General features: G+C 32.2%; 1 protein-coding gene across 13 annotated transcripts in view; it reads right to left on the bottom strand.

The window, feature by feature from the left end:
- Positions 1-418: 418 nt before the first annotated feature.
- The window catches only part of LOC111624526 (CUGBP Elav-like family member 2), a 62,630-nt gene continuing 43,712 nt past the window's right edge, over positions 419-19,336 (bottom strand). For 4 of the 13 annotated variants that reach the window (XM_023367375.1, XM_023367377.1, XM_023367376.1 and 1 more), the window contains 11 exons: positions 16,668-16,725; positions 12,828-12,905; positions 7,760-7,837; positions 5,743-5,802; positions 5,263-5,358; positions 4,175-4,310; positions 3,723-3,808; positions 3,100-3,159; positions 2,758-2,901; positions 2,466-2,637; positions 419-2,124 (listed from right to left, as the gene is read on the bottom strand). In XM_023367375.1, coding sequence (XP_023223143.1) covers positions 2,510-2,637; positions 2,758-2,901; positions 3,100-3,159; positions 3,723-3,808; positions 4,175-4,310; positions 5,263-5,358; positions 5,743-5,802; positions 7,760-7,837; positions 12,828-12,905; positions 16,668-16,725 — 924 coding nt within the window. In that variant the 3' untranslated portion in view covers positions 419-2,124; positions 2,466-2,509. The remainder of the gene's footprint in view (positions 2,125-2,465; positions 2,638-2,757; positions 2,902-3,099; positions 3,160-3,722; positions 3,809-4,174; positions 4,311-5,262; positions 5,359-5,742; positions 5,803-7,759; positions 7,838-12,827; positions 12,906-16,667; positions 16,726-19,336) is intronic. The other 9 variants (XM_023367384.1, XM_023367386.1, XM_023367387.1 and 6 more) reach the window with 5 other exon arrangements.

The raw sequence follows: 19,336 nt of genomic DNA, 5'->3' as shown, positions 1-19,336 counted from the left end.
TTTACAGTACAATTGGTTTTTCGATCGATATTTAGGTCTCAACAGAAAGAAAATTAAATACGTAGTTTTTAAAATCACTGATATAGTTTTAATATGGCCCTGGGGGATCGCCGGAATTTTTTAACTTGTAAAGGGGTCGTGTATTCAAGAAGGTTGAAAAACACTGCCCTAATAGATTTTCACACAAATTTTCAGACCGATCATTAAGTATTTGTGGGAACAGATGACACTCCCATCTGTTTCCACAAATGCTCAATGGGCAACAAATGTGGAGACTGGGCAGACCAAGAAAGTGTAGCAATAGGATGGANAAAACAAAACACAAAAAAAAAATAATAATAAACGACAAAACCAACAGCACATAGTGAATATATTAAATTACATATTAGTTAATACAATATTATTTGTTTTTTTTTTCCTTCTTTTGTTTGCATTTCCAGCATGCTGAACACTTTCTGTTGTTTAAGACAGAATCCTCGTCATCATTTTATTTTTTGCTCTCCTTGATTTTCTACGCCGTCTACAAAAATTAACATCAAAAAATCTAACAGAGTCGAACCCGATGTATTGTCGCAAATCATTTCGAAAAACACTACTACTTTATGAAAAAACATTCGAAATGTAGTGTGATTATGATAAAAACGTGAACAACAAAAACAATGATTAGCCAGAAAGGAGAAAAAGATATTTGTTTTTTAACACAATTTGATGTGTCTTCCACATTAATGAGGTATACTATGGGATGTAATAACACAAGTCTTTTTTTTTCCTCCTCTTTTTTTTCTTTTGTGTGGAATGAATTATATCGTATGCATCTATAAAAATAATGGTAAAAAGCGCATTTCATCGAATGTACTACAGAAAGAGACAATCCAGAAGTTATCGTGTTCAGTGTACACAATTTGTAGAGTACAACCTCTGGCCACAATTTGAAAAGTACATTACATGTATACTGACCAAACACTACATTGGAACGGCGTAACAACGGAACATGTTACATTCGGCAACTATTTTTTTTTCTTTATAAACCAAGTACATCAAGATTCAACAAACACCAGAAAAAAATTCCCTTGTTTTTTTAAGTACACACATATGCATTGTTTTTTTTTCTTAGTACAATACACTACAGCTATGTTCACGTGACCCAGCGACAGTCTCATGTACAGATCCTTTGGCACACATGAATTTTGTGCAGTTGATCAATCACAGGCAGGAAAAAACGACCCATCGACTGTGATTTCTGCAAAATTCTGTAGTTTAGAGAGACAAAAATCTACCCACATTTAGACAAATATATCTCTGCATGGATTTTTTTTCTTTTTTTTTATTATTATTATTTTAAATTTGATATTGTTTTTCACTACATTATAGTCACTCGAAGCTGCTGAAAAATGACCACGTAAACCTGACGAAAAAGACGATGCCGAATTAAAGTGACGTTCAAAGGGTTTTAACATTGAAAAGTATAAATTTTCACACATTTAAGGCAATTTCCTGTAATTATTTAATTACAATCTTTTTTTTTTAATAACTTCTTTGGCTTCTGTTGTATTGAAAACACTACAGTAAGTATATTTCCACTTGGACTAGATAAAACATTTGTCCAATTGTGACATTGTATATAAACAGTTGTATCGCCACTGATAAAAGAATTATCACGACCGATAATTCCGATACTAAATTTTTTACTGCTTGTAGCTAACAACTAGAATAATCTCCAGCAATTACTTAGAACAACAGAATGCCACGAACACAAAATTACTTCGCTCCTTTCGATAATTAACTGGCCAGATATTACATAGAGCACTCGCAACCCTGAGTGACAGACAATTTGAGCACCCGAACACATCTCCCAAGATAAATGATATATAAGTACATAGTGAAACGTATCAACTGTCCCGGGGAGGAAGGCATATAACCACGTTACACGGACAACACTACAATTAATACCTTTTTACAACCATTTCAGACAAATTGGAAGAGATATGGTTAAGCTTTTTTTCCCAAAATGTCAGCTTTTCTTCTTTGCCGACACTCTGATGTTCCACGGTAACATCCTGGAGGAGATTTTTAGGCAATGGACGCAGGTGATGTGTATTGTACGTAGTGTACCGAGAAGGCAGTCTGTAAGACGAAACCACGTGACAAGTCAAAACGAAGGCACTTTTGCCCGCCTTTACAATCGTGTGTGGACGGTTTACATTAAATTTAACGCCAGAGTCCCTGCAAGGGAAACAAACGAACACGAGCAGAACTTCTAAGTTCTACACATTTATCAACCTGACCTACATTTATATAGTAACGCGTGGAAATTTTATTGTAATTTATTAGACGTTTAAAAGTATTAAGTACTAATCTTTTCGTTCTTTCCCAGTGTCCCGCCCCATCTTATTTCGACACGCGTCGTTTGTTTCCCTCAAGAGAATCACCGCGGAAAGTTTATAAAGGAGGAAAAAAGGACTTACCATCAGATGTGCAAATACAGAATTTCGAATTAAGCATATACTGTTCAATAAGGTTTAGTGCAATCTTTTGAGCGTTTCAACTGTACTTTAAGGCGCTTCATGCCAACCTGAAACCCATTCATCGACTGTATAGCAGCATGTGCACTCATTGGGTTATCGTAACTCACAAACCCTGTAAAAATAAAAACCGGTGATTACACCCGCTTGCACTTCACACGACGAAACATCTCCATTAGCTTTTTAATACAGAAATTACGGGCAGAGAAATTATTTTGGTCAAAATAAAACTCACCAAAACATTTACTGAGGTTGGTTTGTTTGTCAATAAAAACTTTAGCAGAAATAACGTTGCCGAACGGCAAAAATGTTTGAGTCAGATCACTGTCTGTGAATTCTTGAGGCAAATGATAGATAAAAAGATTTGCACCTTCGGGACCTGAAAAGGCGGATTTCCGTCAGTAAGAGTCAAAAAGGACAAAGACTTCGTCTAATTTATCTGCGGTTTTTAATACTTGAGCGGTAATTCGGAGGCGCGCGCGCGCGCGCGGCTTCCGTTGCCGTTATTTTTTAAAAACCATTTTATGATAAAGAACCGCATTAGAGAATTACATACGAATAAAATGCGAAACGATACCTTCTAACTGTTTTCCCGGAGAATGCTGTAATCCAACCTGAGTGAAAGTACCTGGTAATGCTAGATCAATACAATATTTCCATTATTATTATTTTCGGACACCATTAAATATATTATTTATTGTACAATAAAAGCGGCTTATAGAAATTACCACCGAGGGTAGACGATTTCGATTCCGTACTTTTAAGGTTACCCGCCCACCGAAATTTCGTCTCGGAAGCAAATTAATGCGTTTATTCTTTTACGGGTGAAAGAATAAACGCGGACACGAGGAACGTCCGGCAAATTAAAGGCTTTTCTTTATTATAACACTAATAAATTTTGTTTAATGGGAAAGAACCTACCGGTAGGGTTACCGTACCTTATTTCATTCGGTAAAGAGGCGCATTTTGGCACCCTAGTTTTATTAAGGCCTACCGTATTTTGGCCAAGATCTCGTTTAAATTTTAACCAATAAAGGCGTGCGTAAATTTAATTTAAAAAACCTGCCTACTTTACTCCGCGCGGGCAATTAAAAAAAAATCCGATTATCATAAATTGATTTTTTTTCCTTTCGATTTTGCAAGTCGAAGATCGAAACCGTTTAAAACTGCACGCGAAGAAGGACGGGCGGAATTTCTCACCTGAGTACTGCTGGATCCCTGAGTACGCATGGCTAAGGGCATCCAAACTTGCGCCGTTAGCTGCTAAATTTGCCATATTACACAACCTGCAATTGTATAACAAGAATTTAAAAAGCGTAGAAGTCACTCGAACGCGCGGCCGTTTTTAGAAACTGCCGATGGTCCCGAATTTGCCAGGCGATAAGCGTTTTCGGAATTTTACGCGTTTCGTCTTCGCGCCACGGCAGTAGGGGACGATTTTAAACGCGTCGTTTCGTCTGTTTACGCAATGAATCCGTTCGTTCTGTTAAAATCGGAAACGGGGAATTTCCGGTTACCGTTCCCCATTCTCGCTCCACTCTCAAACCCGATTTCGCCACAACTTCCGGACCACCGTTTCGGCACGCCCGATTAAAAAATGTGGACCGCGGGCGCGAAGATGGGTATAAAAGACGTCTTCATGCTTTACTCACCCATTGACGCTAGTTAATGTTCCCATCGAAGACAGAGAATTAGTGGTCATGCCCAGGGACATGGTGGAAACCGGACTGATGGATCCGACTCCGCTGTGGGGAGAACTTGCACTGGAGGTGCTACCCGACACGCTACCTGTTGCCGCGTTAAACAAATCACATAATTAATTTAACTACTACTTCCTATTACAAATATCTATTTTTATCTTGTGCCTGCTCAGCACTCGGCGCGGCGTGGAAAATTCGAAAAGGTAAAAAAAAAGTGAATATTAGACTTTAAGTTAAAAAGTATAAAACTATTTTAAGTGGAAAGATTTTCTGCCGTTTTAAAAAATTTCCACAATTCGTGGAAAATCGCCTGCGCACACGGAGCGGCGACGGGACCGAACGAGAGGCGGCATTACGGACGACGGGACTCGATCGTTTCACAAAAAAATGTAAAAGTATGGTTTTGCAATTACCACTTCGTGTTGCCATCTTTACCACACAAACATTTCGAAAGCCAACTTCCCGTTTTACATTAACCATTCTCCCTACCGTTATTTGGAAATCGGTCGACCGACCCGTTTCATGGTAAAACTTCCGCAGACTTTTAAATATGGGTTTGATTTAAATCGATCGTCTCATCTTCGGGAGCCAATCGATTTAAATCTGCCGTGCGGTTAGGAAACCGCAACGTCCGGGTTGTGGACCGGATGCCAAATTCTCCAGACGCGAATTCTGTAGACGATTTATGCTTTGTCGGCGTAATTGTCACTTAAACCCGTATGTCACTTGTTTTTTTGAGTAAAAGTAAATCCGTAGCAGAGTCCCAGACCGAATAAGTTATTTGCTAGCATATTACACTTAAGTCTAGCGTAGTATTGTAATCGTAGTATAAAAAGTTGCTTTTTTTGGTTTATTCTTGGTTTCTTATCTGTGCCGCCACCCGTGCCGTTTTGTCAGGTGTCGAACACCGGCGTATTTCATAGGTGGTAATTTCCGCCGATACCGTACTTCCGTATCGGACGTAACGAAATAAAAGAAAGAATTTCGATAGACATTAAGAGAGTTAAACGTTTAAGAATAAACGACTTAGAATAACCAACCTGTTGCAGAGAGGCCTGCCATTCCCGACGAATTATTACTATTGCCAGCGGCAGCCAGTGCGGCTAGGTTCTGCATCATCATGGGATTTATACCTACTGCAAATAGAAATTCCGTTAACAAAAGCCACCCTTTACATCCGATTCCTAATTGCCGCCAAGGTTCGACAGGTTTTCTTAAAAGAGTCGAGTTTCGAAGTAATTTTAAGAATTAGAAGGGAAATTTCCCTTTTAGAACAGAAGACTGGTGCCAAATTGGCCATTTTCTAATTACGGTCGCCGAATCGGATATAAAGGTGGTGGAACACTTTAATACATAAATATGGAAATTAGTATCGTTTGCAACTGCCGCGAGAACTCCATAGAGATTATGTAAATGATTTATTTATCTGGGCATTAATTGTATCGTAATTGCCGAACGACGGCCGGTCATTATTTAGTTTGTTATTAAATACGTCCGAAATAAACGTCTTAAAAGCTTACCAGAATTATTTGCTAAATTAGCTAAAGCTGCAAGACTTTGTAAATTTGCTGCACTTATATCTGAAAAGAGAATATTTTCATTACTTAGTTATAGAATGTTTTTATTTTAAAAAAAATCTACTAGTTAATAGCATCCGTCTGGCATAATAATATATTAATGATCTTTAATTAGCGTTAAACGATTATCATAACGGTTAATTTGGCATTTAACTAATTTGTGAAAATAGTTAATCCCAGCTACGAATGGTTATTAAAGCAGCGACCTTATATAAATAAGACGGCGTATTTAATTAGCACTTATTCGGACTACCATCGATAAATCTCGCGTCGTATTTCCTCCATTAAATCCCACACCGTAGTTAACCCTATTTGGAAAACACTAAATAGGATTAACTATTTCAAATGCCGTAGTTGTGACACGTAAATACGGTCGATAAATGGTTTCGACGGTTTGAAAACGTGCGCGTAATTAAGGTATTTCTTTCAATTTTTACCACTCGTCTCCCGTTCGAAGGTAAAATAAAACTGGAACCCGGATTTCTGTCAAAATAGGAAATCGATTTACTCGAAGACCCGTATTCCCACGGTTTTTTTTGAGGCATCGAAACCCGCGTATGCGTACGTTTTTAAAAAGAAACCCCTCGGAGTTTAATCGAGGAAATACGATCGCTTAAAATCTCTCCGATATTGGTAAAGTTCGGACATACTTTGTTTAATTAATATCCTCGCAATTCGTTGCCACTTAATTTGCTTACGTCAAATAATTCGTTTCTTCGGTAAATCTTTACGGAATAGTTTACGATGGTAATTTATCACCCTGTATAGTTATGGATAAGTAAACAAACATATCCCATAAAATGCAAGCAGTTTACACGGCATGGTATACAATAATGCGGCCACGTACAGCGTGACCGGACTGGCCATCCGACAATGCTGTCAAATATCGGAGAGATCACTGCCCTCCGTTGCCGGTTAACGTGGTGCGGAAGTTATACAAGAAATTCGTGATCTCGATGACGACAAAAAATTGACATTGTAGGAGGGAGAAAATTAGCAAATGAAAAACAAAAAAAAAAACAAAAACAGTTAATTTCGGAAATATAGTATTAAATTTCTATTCTGCTGGTAGTGTATTTTGTAATTTATTATAAATTTATATTCAAATTAGCCTAATTACATATTATTATTTTTTCTGTAACTGAACAGAGTTTTCTCCGAAGAACAGTTTTAATACCGTGCCGGGCCAATTGTTGTTTCGGATCTGGCCGTGCATACCGTAAATGATAATTAAAGCTAGAACATCTAGACACTAAAAGTCATAAAAATAGTTATAACATATGATTTTTAGTGTCTAGATGTCCTAGCTCTAGTGATGATAAAACATTCTGGTACTCATTTCATTTGTTCTGCTTCGACCCTGTATATCTCACTGGTGCAACGTCACATTGCAAACTGTTGAAAATGGCACGTAATTCAGTATTTGTTTATATTTTTTTGTTTTGTTATATTTGTTTTTGTTTTATATTTTTTATATCTGTATTAAATAGGTTTACCAAACACAAGTTTTAATCAGAAATATTTGTGTTAATCAGAAATATTATGACAGGATGCCAGAATTATAGTGGGCTCTAGGTGGCGATCATTTACCACTTTGCGATAAAGGTCGACGCTTTATACCCACTGTGGGTCTATCTCCTAGTTTCAGAGATGTTTTCCAGGTGTAAAAAGTTGGCTAACGGGCCATTGTGTAAGAAAATACATATGCATTTTTCTAATTCTTTAACTGTTGTTAACATAATACTTTTAAGGATAGTTTTCTAACGGAACCACTTAGCACTTTTAAATGAAAAATCTTGCTTTGAAATCAGAAAATTTCGTTTAAAAATTATGCGCGGACTTCTAAAAACTTTATATTTTTTATACTTTGTTAATTGAAATGCGACAAATATTCAAAGCAAGGATCTAATATGTTTCAAAATATATATATTAAATTCATGGTATATAAAGATATAATTACCTGTAGAGTTATTTCCAGAGTTAGACATTGTAAGACTTGATCCTACATTCTGTCCTGTCAGACCGACAGAATTAAATCCTGAAATAGATTTTTAAAATCAATTTATAACAATACTTTCTAGCATATTGATAAAAAAATCTTTTATTAATAGTATTATGGTAAGAAACCGACTTGCAAACGTAAACAAATTAACAGAAAAACATAAAATTTAGTATTTAATTACCTAAAAGTTTTGTTTAAGAAAGAAATATAAATCAGAGGATAAATAAAGCAGTTTTTGTCTCATACGAGACGCAAACGAGTTGTCACTAAATTGACGATTTAAAAAATTCTGAAGTAAAATTGTAAATATGCATGTGCATCACAAACTAATCAATAAAAAGTAGACTGCAAGGTCTAATAAAAGAAAATTCTTAATTAAAATATGAAGAAAACATTCCGGTAGAAAGCGATTTTATATTTACAAAGTATCCCACACGACGAATGGTTAGGTTAGTTAAGCAAATATAGCGCAATCCGGAAGGAGACTCGAACATTGAAAGAGTTACTTGCTGCCACGCCGACCACTAACGAGCAGCTATAATAATTAATGGATGACAAATACCCAGCAAAAGACAGCCAGACAGATTTTTATTCTAGGCATCAAAATAGTTCACACCAGGTTTTACGTTCTTTTGCGTAAAATGTAGCTTGCCCAAGATGGCCCTTGTACTGTCGACCATCTGCCCATTCTTTTGCAACAGATCTGCAACCAGATTGGGGATTCCTTCCTTTGACATAAAGAAGCTCGGCTCTCCACATCATCCACTGAATCCTCTCATTTATCTATATGTGATGATATATTAATACATAATAATTTTAATCATTTATTCCACGTTTAATTACACGTTAAGTCTATTGACTATTTTCGTAATGAAATTTTTAAGATGCACCAGTTTTCAGAAAAAATAAGTATTGGTTTATAATAGCAGAGTATAACTACTTCCATAACTGCATATTAAACAAATATACAATAGCTTCTTTGAAATCATGCTTAAATTGCTTATGTTACATCCCTAATGTGAAAAAGTATCCCAATCACACGGTAGCAACAAAGAGTGATTTTCTTTTGTGCTCCTCAAAAGTACACAAAGCTCTTCCCTTTCTGAGCCATTATATTTTTCTCTGATTTGAACTCTTGAAACAGTTCCGTCTGATTAAGAGAAATTTGCATTTCATCGAGGAATTGGTAAATGCAGCAAAATAAAAACAAATCATTGAGGATTTTTACCATCATTAGAAAAATTAAAATATCAGATATTTTATTTTCCAGCAGGATGGTGCAAGTGCCATACTGCTAAACCATCAAGACTTGACTGGATCAACATAATATTAACATATTAAAAAGGCCATCGAGCAGTCCTGACCTTCCCCTAAAGAAAATATGTGGGGTAAAATTTAAAAAGCATCGAGAAAATATAGTTTAAAGCAAAAAAAAAAAAAAAGCAAGCAAATTAGAGATGAAATTACTCCAAATGAATGCCTGGCTCTTGTTGATACAACAAATGATCATACAAATGCTGTTTTACAAGCCAAAAGTTAAATATTCATGTACTGTCCGAGATATTATTTGTCGGAAATGACACCATCCGATCTTTTGTTTTTGTCATACATGCTTTTTTCAACTGCTCATAACATTTTTGTTTATGTATTATCAGCAAGAAAAATCCTCAGTTATAATTATTTTATATTATTAAATTTCTGTTATAAGTGTATAAAATTTTAACCTTCATAAAATAACTTCTAGCCTCAAAAAGCATTGAAAGTAATATCTCTACTATTGAAAATTTTTTGTTTGATATGATTAAAGGGTAAGTTAGAGATGGATTAAAATAACATGCTGTCTGATGTTTTATGTCCAGGTTGTATATTGATTAAATATTTATTTCATTGTTTACTCACAGTTTATGTTATTCACTTATTTATGGTTTCTAGTTCCTAAGAATAAAATTAATAAGAGAAAACGACAAAGTGCAAACAAGCAACCAGCTAAACACATCTCACATATCTTGGTACTTGGCAATAAATAAAGTTTGTTTGTATTTTTGTGTTTATTTTATTAACATTAAATTAGTAAGTTTTTAGCATTAAAAGGCAGTTGCAACTATATTTTTATTGGTTTCATTAACATTAGGCGTCTCTTATCTTGTAAAAAATAAACATGGAAAACACAATTATAATTATGATATAAATATTAAAAGTTGAAAAAACTTTAGGAATTTTTCTTTTATCTTCTAAGGATTATAACATTAAATTAGTAAGTTGAACACAACTAATCATGATGCAAACATTAACTTTTCCAATAAAAATTTTGCATTCAAAAGTTTGTATCATGATTAATGTGCAATGTGTTTAATTAATATGCCTCCAAAGTGTCACAAAAATTTTGTATTTTATTATACAAATCTAGACTTACTTTTTAGGTCATACTTAGAAGTAAATGTTAATATTCATGTTAATTAAGATCCATGTTTGGACATACTAATTAAAATTTTGTAAGATGTCGGACTGTATAACAACACATTCTATTTCCAATATGAATCTTCATTCAAAACTAATTAGAAATTCTGTTTTTTTTTTTATTTTTATTTTGTTTATATTTTAAGTTTTTCAAATGTACACTTTTTATTTTTTTCTTTTCTGTTTTTCATAATTTTTTTACTCTTTTAATCTCATTTTCAAATTTTTGTTGAGAACTTATAATAGAAACTATTAAAATACAAATTGATTACATAAGTGTACTTGATGTACTCACTTTATAAAGCCTTGTGCTATAATTGCTTTTGAAAGAAAATAAAACCTAAATTACATTTTAAACGCTTTATGAATAATTTCTATTATATTCTGATTGAGAAAGTGTTACCTTAGCATGCCAAAGACATACATTCCAATCGTATAGAACAGCTACCATATCTGACATTTGTGAAGAAGTAAATTAAATTCATTTTTAACGTCGAGTCTGCTCAACTCAATCAAGATTAGTCGTAAGCGCCACCTTATGGCCGTTTTCNGCAGTGCCACAGCACTGGCGAAAATTTAAATTTGCCGACTGGAATTCTTTCGGATAAATGACGCTCTACTGTAGAATTATTTTACATACCAGAACTGCATTAATAATAATTTCCAATTATTGTAATTAATCTTCTGTAAATATTTTGAAATGAGGTTTATTTAAATAAGTTTAAAAAACTATCAAATTTACTCACATATAAGACGACCTCGCATATAGGATGAAGTGTGACTTTAATGATCAAAATAAAAAAAAATTAGATTTATTAATACAATTGTAATTTTATTTTGTTTAATCACAAGTAAAATATCAAATGAACATAAATGCCCACATTGTCCCTCAAAAATAACTGGCATTTTAAACTTTAAGGAAAATCATGTAAAATCGACAACATAATTTGTTCATGTAAAGCTGGACAATTGGAAACCCTTTCTTTTGCCAATTCTTAACAGTGAAATCAACTTTCTGTCAATTACACTTATTAGTTTCTCTGAATTCTGATTTCCAAATAATCATCTGTTTTCATGTGGGAATGGGTTAAAACTTATATCATGCTCCTGTGTGATTTTGGAATTTCAATCTGGAATTCAATTAAAAGCTTTGCTTTTCCTATTGCTATTCAACTTTACTCCTGACAATATACAAGAACAATTCAAACAACCCAGATAAAATAATTATGTTTTTAAATACAAGAGGGTAAGTATCTGGTAAAAATTGCAAATACACGGTTCACAAAAATTATTTGTAAAAACGCAAAGAATCTTTTGCTCATGCATATAGGACAACCTAGGAATTTGAAGCCAGGATAAATGAATAAAAACCTTGTCTTATATGCGAGTAAATACAGTATTTAAAATTAGTAAATTCTTTTACTATATCAAACATTATAAGACTATTCTTTATTTATCCACTGCACAGCCATGATTAGAAATTCTAGAATCAAACTCTGGCCAGTGAAGATAGATGAATAATGCAAAAACATTTAATATAATAAAAGAATTTAAACAATCTTTTTAATTGTAAATTATTTCAGTAAGTTTCTCTGTGTATAAATTTATTATTGCTTTTTTCCAGTAATTTTTATGTTCATATGACAAAATCTTAAAAAAGTTTTGTACTTATTAATGTTACTTTGAAATATTCATGTAATTTTCTTAATTTATTTCTCATTCTAAGCTTGTATTACAATTTAATGTAAATTTTGTGTTCAAGAAAATTTTGTAAAAACATATTTATAAGGTAAGATCCAAAAATTTGAGAACCACATTCACTTGTAATAATTCGTTCGTTATTTCTGAGGGAAGAATGGTGAACATTTTACATCACTTGCACGAGTCCATCCATTGTAAACAGCTTGAGGTGTGGCAAAGTGGATGACAATACATTCTCCACAACGTGTCTGCACACCAATCCATAATGGTTGCAGAGTTTCTCACCAGAAATGGTACTAATGTGCTTCCACGTTCCGCCTGTTCACTTGATTGCCTCTTGTGATTTTTACCTCTTAACATTGATAAATATCTGTGGGGACATTTTTTAAGTCATCAAATGAGGTAAAAGTCGCATTGCAGGAGGCATTATGAGTAGTTGCAAAAGATGGGTTATGGCTTATGGCAATGCTTCCGGAAGCCGTATGAGTGCTGGCAAAAGTGTATCATTGCCCAAGGAAATTATTTTGTAAGTAGCAGTGTGTCAGTGTTTCCAACCATTCAAAGAAAGGAACTATATGCAAAGTCCCCAAATTTTAGGATCCTACCACATATTTTTTAATTAACCCTCTCATAATGTTTCTAATACTTATTTTTATATTATTGTTATTGTAATGGACAGAAATTACATAAAGATGAGCTCTCAAAAGTTATTTAGATTGCCAAATTTCTCATATTTTAAGCAAATAATTTGTAATTTTATTACTTTCTAATCAGTCATTAAAGCTTTTTTTTTATATATTTAAAGTATATAAAAAAAAATTTGTTTTTGAAAGAATACTGGCTCAAAATTATGCAGTAAAGGCTCTACCTGTACATGATGAAGAAGTGCTACTGGCTTGGGCAGCTGCTAATGCTGCAAGCTGCTGTATATTGAACGAGCTCATACCTACAGAGAAAGAAAACAGATTAACTAGAAAATGTTACAATGCAAAAGTATTACAGCTTAATTTGTCGAAGAGACTTTTCACAACAGAATAAAAAACATTAAACAATTTTTGAAGTCGAGAGAGAAAAAAACAATAGTCATGCTTTATAAGTAAAAAAAAAACATTCATAATTTTTATATTTTTATACACAAAGAATCTTAGTAAAAATCTTTATGAAAATCTAGATTATGCATTTAACAAGACTAAATAATAGTCTACAGAATTCTTGAGAAAGCATGCATAAACGAAAAAAGCACTAGAAATATTAGACTAAACCTATTTTTTCAGTAAATAACAAACATACATTCTTAGAAAATATTCATGTCAGACTATAAAACTGTAAATATTTTTGTGTGCACAGATTAATGGTAATTAGTTTTAAACAGAAATTTAGTTTTATGTAAAACAGCTTATTGTGACCAAGACAGTAACACAGATTCATCTTTTTCTCCACGTGGTTTATAGATACTGCACCTTTGAACAAATATCTTCTATCCTGATAAATAGTAAAATTTGAACTTTACATTTGGCTTTTGATTTGCAGTATCATTAACTGATACACCAGAATTTCTCAAAAACTATTTAACTATCTCTATTCAATATTTATTAGCATTTCATTTCACATAACATAATCCACAAATTTTTAATTTAAAAGATTTAAAACTTAATAAAATTCCAGCATGACTATTTTTATAACACAATATATAGGCATCTGGATCGCAGTCGTTCAAATATAATAATTTGCCAAATTATTCCAATTAGTTTTGAGAATAATGATAGATCGAAAACTTTACGCCACATAAGAAGCATATTTTTGTTCTAAATATTTTCACTAATAACAATTTTTGCAGAATGGCTTATTAACTTTTCCAGTTTGCAATCAGAAAATTTATGAATACAACACAATTATTTGTATACTGTATTTTCTGTAAATTACTAAATATTTTATAAAAATTACTATTTTTATGCTTCTTGTAATGTAAGTAAACTGAAATAAAGAAATATGAATTAGTTTTTTAAAAGTATAGCCTGAAAAATTAATTAAATGATCAGAAGGATATAATGATAAGTAGAAGGCATATCATCAGTTTTCAATTAATTTAATGATTAAATTATTTAAATTTTTTGATTAACTGACTAAAAACTTAAGTCAAATATCTTGATACAATCCTTTCCAAATAACTATATGGCTGTATAAACTAAATCAATATAGATATGTTTTATGATACCATCAAATTCAGTAAAACACATTGCCGTGTTATATATTCATCAAAATAATAACCATTACTTCAGGAACTTTTCATTGAATATTTGTAAAACAATTTCATCTTTATTAAATTCTATTCTAATAACAATTGCTCTATTTTAAATTATCATGAATTCGGAGAATATTTTAGTATTCTAACACAAGTTGTTTGAATGTAGATATTGAGATTTTTTACCTAAAGTAAGATGAAAAATGTTTTACAAATATGTAATAAACAATTCCTGAAGTAATAGCTACTATTTTGATGAATGTATTGTCTTACCAAATAAATAGATTATTTTAGCTATAATCTATCAAAATTTGTTCCTGACTGTGAAGATAGTATGTAACATTGTTTATCATTTCTTAATTATACATCTAAAAATGTCTGCCTTAACCCACGATTATATGCAGTAGTGACAATTTTCTGCACATAATAGTTCTTGCAGTAATTTTTAATCAAATTGACTTAGGTGTTCTACCATGATATTCTTATGCCACATGCTATCCATAACCATATAAAAATTTTAATTGAAAAACTTTTTTCACTTACCATAGGCCCTCAAAAATAACCTCTGCAACAATTTGCTACTGTGTGCATGTTTTTTGATACAATTTTCCTCCCCACAATCACATGTAAGACAGTGATTTTCCAATCTGATATAAGTTTTTGGTGCTGTCAGTCACAGAGACTTCTAAAAATTGCCACAAAAGAGAATTATGATGTCATGGATGTTTGCCAACTATGCACAATGTCATGATATGCCAATCTGCAAGTTGCTAATACATTGAATGCTTAAGCCTAGAGCATTATGATGTTCAATAATTTAAACTTTTTTGAAGCTTTACATCATACCCAAAAATACAGGAAAATCTTTTTCTGGTCTTTTTAAGAAATACCTCAGCCCACCCTTTACTCATTTCCAGCTTAATTTGTTTCACATTAGTTCACACTTTTGCAAAGTTGGGGAGGCTTTCTATGGAAGAGGAGTTAAGGACATTGTTCTATAAACAAAAGAATATCTTGTAAGCTGAACAATGAATAATTTGGCATGTACAGAGAAAACACATCACAGAATTTTTCAGAATTACCAAATAGAAGGAACAACTGTGAGGCATAATTATGCATGAAAAATAAGCAGAAAATTGCCACCTTAGGCTTACAGCTATGCTAAATGGAAACTACATGTCATCATGGGTTAATATTCAAAAAGATTTACATAATTAGCAATGTAATCACATTTTAAATAGGAGTTGTGAATTTGAATCTTTCTCTTATCTCTATTATTTTCTCTAGACCCTTCTAAATTAATCAATCAAAAAATTTAGGTAATTTAATCATTAGATTTACCAACAGATGGTGACCTTTACCATCTTTAGAAGCTAATTATTTCCTAATTATTGTATAATAATTCAGCAAAGTAATTATTACATTTGAATGCTTACTCTCAAAATATTTTAATACTTCATTTTAAACACAAAATTGAAAATAGAAAGGTAGTTTCCAAGTTTTCCTTTGGTAAATTACTATAGGTATAAGATATAGATTATTATTATTATTATACATATATATAATATTATATTATATTCTTTTAGGGTTATTTTTTTTGCAAAATTGTCAATTTAGAAATAAGAATGTATCAAAGTACCAAATCAATATAGTTGTGTCCAGTAACAATCAATTGTCAGTCTTGATGCAACTTTTGAAGATTAAACAATTGCTAACTTTTTCCTATTTAAGTCAAACAAATTTCTAATTGCATAATTTATGGGAATGAACCTATTTTCTCTTGTGTTTCAAAAGTACGAATAAAAATTGCCAAGAAATGACAATGCATTTTACTTTTCTGAACCATGCATTTTTCCAGTCTGACCAGATTTCAAGTATATCAAATTTCTTATTTGTTAGATAATGATTAATCAATCTTTGAACTTCCTCTTCTTCCCATTCTTATTTCAGCAAATTTAAACTATTTCTTTTGTCATTACGCAAAAACAGGATGAATGCTAGGCATTGTACTGTACATCCTGTTTTTGTCAAACTGAGCTTTACATCTCATGTAACTAAATTAGCTCATCATAGAATATAAAAGTAAACAGATTTTTTTTCTGTAAGTTTTTACTTACAAAATATTCATTTTAATGCATCATTAAATTTGTTCTAGGATTTTATAATTTACATTTTATTCCTGCATTCACCAACTACAGAATCAATTATGTTTGATAATAAATTCCCAAAAATTAAGCTACAGCTGCAAAAACAATCATTACTGCACTTGCAAATATTGATTTAGTAACTAAAATTTCCCATTTCTAAATTTATATTTCCCTGGAACTTATTAAAGTTACTGGATTTAAAAAAAAAACTATGCTTGTAAGCACGTGAGTGTATGTTTTATGCACACCATAAACACAAAATTATAATATAAATAAGAAAGAAAAAATAATAAATAAATGAAAAAGTAAACTATCTTACCTCCAGACATTTGTAACAAATTGTTAAAACTTCCAAAGGCACTATTCTGTGTAGCCTGCTAAATATTCATGTACTGTCCGAGATATTATTTGTCGGAAATGACACCATCCGATCTTTTGTTTTTGTCATACATGCTTTTTTCAACTGCTCATAACNCAAGTTAAAAGCATTTCAGTAATGACACTTACCATTCGCTTGAATTGTGACAATTTCTGGTTTAAAAAAGACGACAAATTTTGTGATTATTGTTAAAATGTAATTATTAACATCGCATTGTTTAATAAAATAATGTTCATTGTGTTAATGGAAGATACAACAATATAAATATTTTTCAAAAATTTTAAATGAACGACTTTTATAAAACTTTTGAAACCATTTCAAAAGAAAATTATAACTTCTAAATGAAATTACTGTAAGAAAACTTTAGAAGTTAGTTAATCCATTAAAAATCATGTCCAAACTTTTCTTTAAAAATATGTTTGAAGACTGCTTCCTACCCTAAGATATTTATTGGTGTATAAATTAACTATGAAATTTTCAACTTTAACTTAATTTCTTAATACATCATGTAACAAAATACTATTCTTTCACACAAACGCTTTAAAAACTAATTTGTTAAGGTAAGTAAGTACAGTAGGTAGTTTTATTGGAATGATTACGGTTGATGAAATTTCTTGCATTGGGTGGGCAAATCTATACCCCGACTTCTTTTGTTATAATCACTATATGTTTTAACAGCTGTTAATAAGATTTAGCCATCTCTGTGATCCTTTTAACATGCATTTTTTCTTTTTAATTCTTCGTAGAGTGAAATCAGGACATATTTTTAATGTAAATTAAAAAGACTGTTTATCACAAATTGTGAAACTATAAAAATTCCAACCATCCAGAAGTGATCTCTAAAACCTTAAAAAAGCAAACAAGAGTAACAACAAAGTATACGATAAAAATTATTTAAGTAATAACAATAACAATTTGACTAAATCAATTTTTCATGAAAGTGTATACAGCTGTGTGCATTTATGTTCTGTATTACAGGTAGTACACAAAATCTAGATATTTGACAAAATGCTTAGCAATTCTATTAAATCAGTGTTTCTCAACCTCTAATGAATTGTTGCCCCCCTTCAATAAAACCATTACATAGTATCGCTCCCTTCACTTCAAAATTCCGACACCGAGGGCCAAGGCTAACGCCAAATTCGTACTGCAGTGAATAGACTAGTGACTAGTATAATGCTATTTTGTTTAATTATTGTATCCTATAACGAATAAAATATCTAATTATTCTTAATATAATGTTTTACTATATCACCCAGAAAATTGTTTTTCGCCCCCCAAAATATAAATTGTTACTAATTGCCCCTTCAACATGGAAAAATGCCCACATGGGGTGATATTGCCCCTGTTGAGAAACACTGTATTAAATGGTCAACCATCATCAATTGTCAATGCAATGTGGCAGGGGATTAACTCTAAGCTCTAANTAAAAGAAAAAGACAAGTGTTTGTAGGTCCTACACTACAATAAAAAAAAACTACAATTCCAGTGAGAAGGCTTTCCTGCTTATTTTACAGTACAATTGGTTTTTGATCGATATTTAGGTCTCAACAGAAAGAAAATTAAATACGTAGTTTTTAAAATCACTGATATAGCCAGAAAATTGTTTTTCGCCCCCAAAATATAAATTGTTACTAATTGCCCCTTCAACATGGAAAAATGCCCACATGGGGTGATATTGCCCCTGTTGAGAAACACTGTATTAAATGGTCAACCATCATCAATTGTCAATGCAATGTGGCAGGGGATTAACTCTAAGCTCTAAAAGGTTTTGTTTTCTATGTTCTTTGATACTAAATTGTTTTCCCCCTTAAAAGGTTAAGAATACCAACATAGCAGACCAAAGTTTTGCCCATTAAGGGCAGAGTGAACTGGCACGGTCATGAAAAAATATTTTATTGAGCCACCATTATGCAATTCTTGAGAATTCCTAATTGCATCGGCATGGTGAGTTCATAAGTATCGTTGACATCTCTTGTGTCATCAAAATCACCTATATTGTGAAGACCTGCCCTCAACTATGTCCCCAGAGTGCAACAATATTTTGGGGAGGTGGAAGCAATTCAAAAGAAAAGCCTTTTGAATCATTGAATTCAAAAATAGTTTTTTTTAAACTGTAAGCATTGGCTTGAACAAATTTCTTTATACAGTAGAGCGTCGTTTATCCGAAAGTATTCCAGTCGGCAAATTTAAATTTTCGCTAGTGCTGTGGCACTGCAATCTTTGGCTATATCTTGGGTTACTCCAAAATTTTTTATGTTTGTGTATGTGTTTTAGCTGGCAGCACTGTCTCCTTTGTGTTATGTTTTTCTGAGGACTGTGTGTCATGCTGAATTGAACGTTTTTGATACTAGATAACTTCTAAAGTATAATTTTTTCTTTGCTTTTTTTATTTTTCAATTTATTTATTTTGTTTGTAAAAAATAAAGAAATTATTTTAAAAAGTTTACATTAGGCTTAACATCGACGAAAATTCAACGCAAAGTGACATGCAACGGAGAAAAATTTCAACACGGGAGAGGTTAATGTATTTTTTCGTACATAATCTGTTATCCGAAAAATAAGTTATCCGAACAACCCCAGTCCCCAATTGATTCGGATAAACGACG

Source organism: Centruroides sculpturatus, unplaced genomic scaffold (genome assembly GCF_000671375.1).
Source record: "Centruroides sculpturatus isolate CEXI.00-Female unplaced genomic scaffold, Cexi_2.0 scaffold360, whole genome shotgun sequence".
Lineage (NCBI taxonomy): Eukaryota > Metazoa > Arthropoda > Arachnida > Scorpiones > Buthidae > Centruroides > Centruroides sculpturatus.
This window is presented reverse-complemented; position numbering and strand designations above follow the sequence as displayed.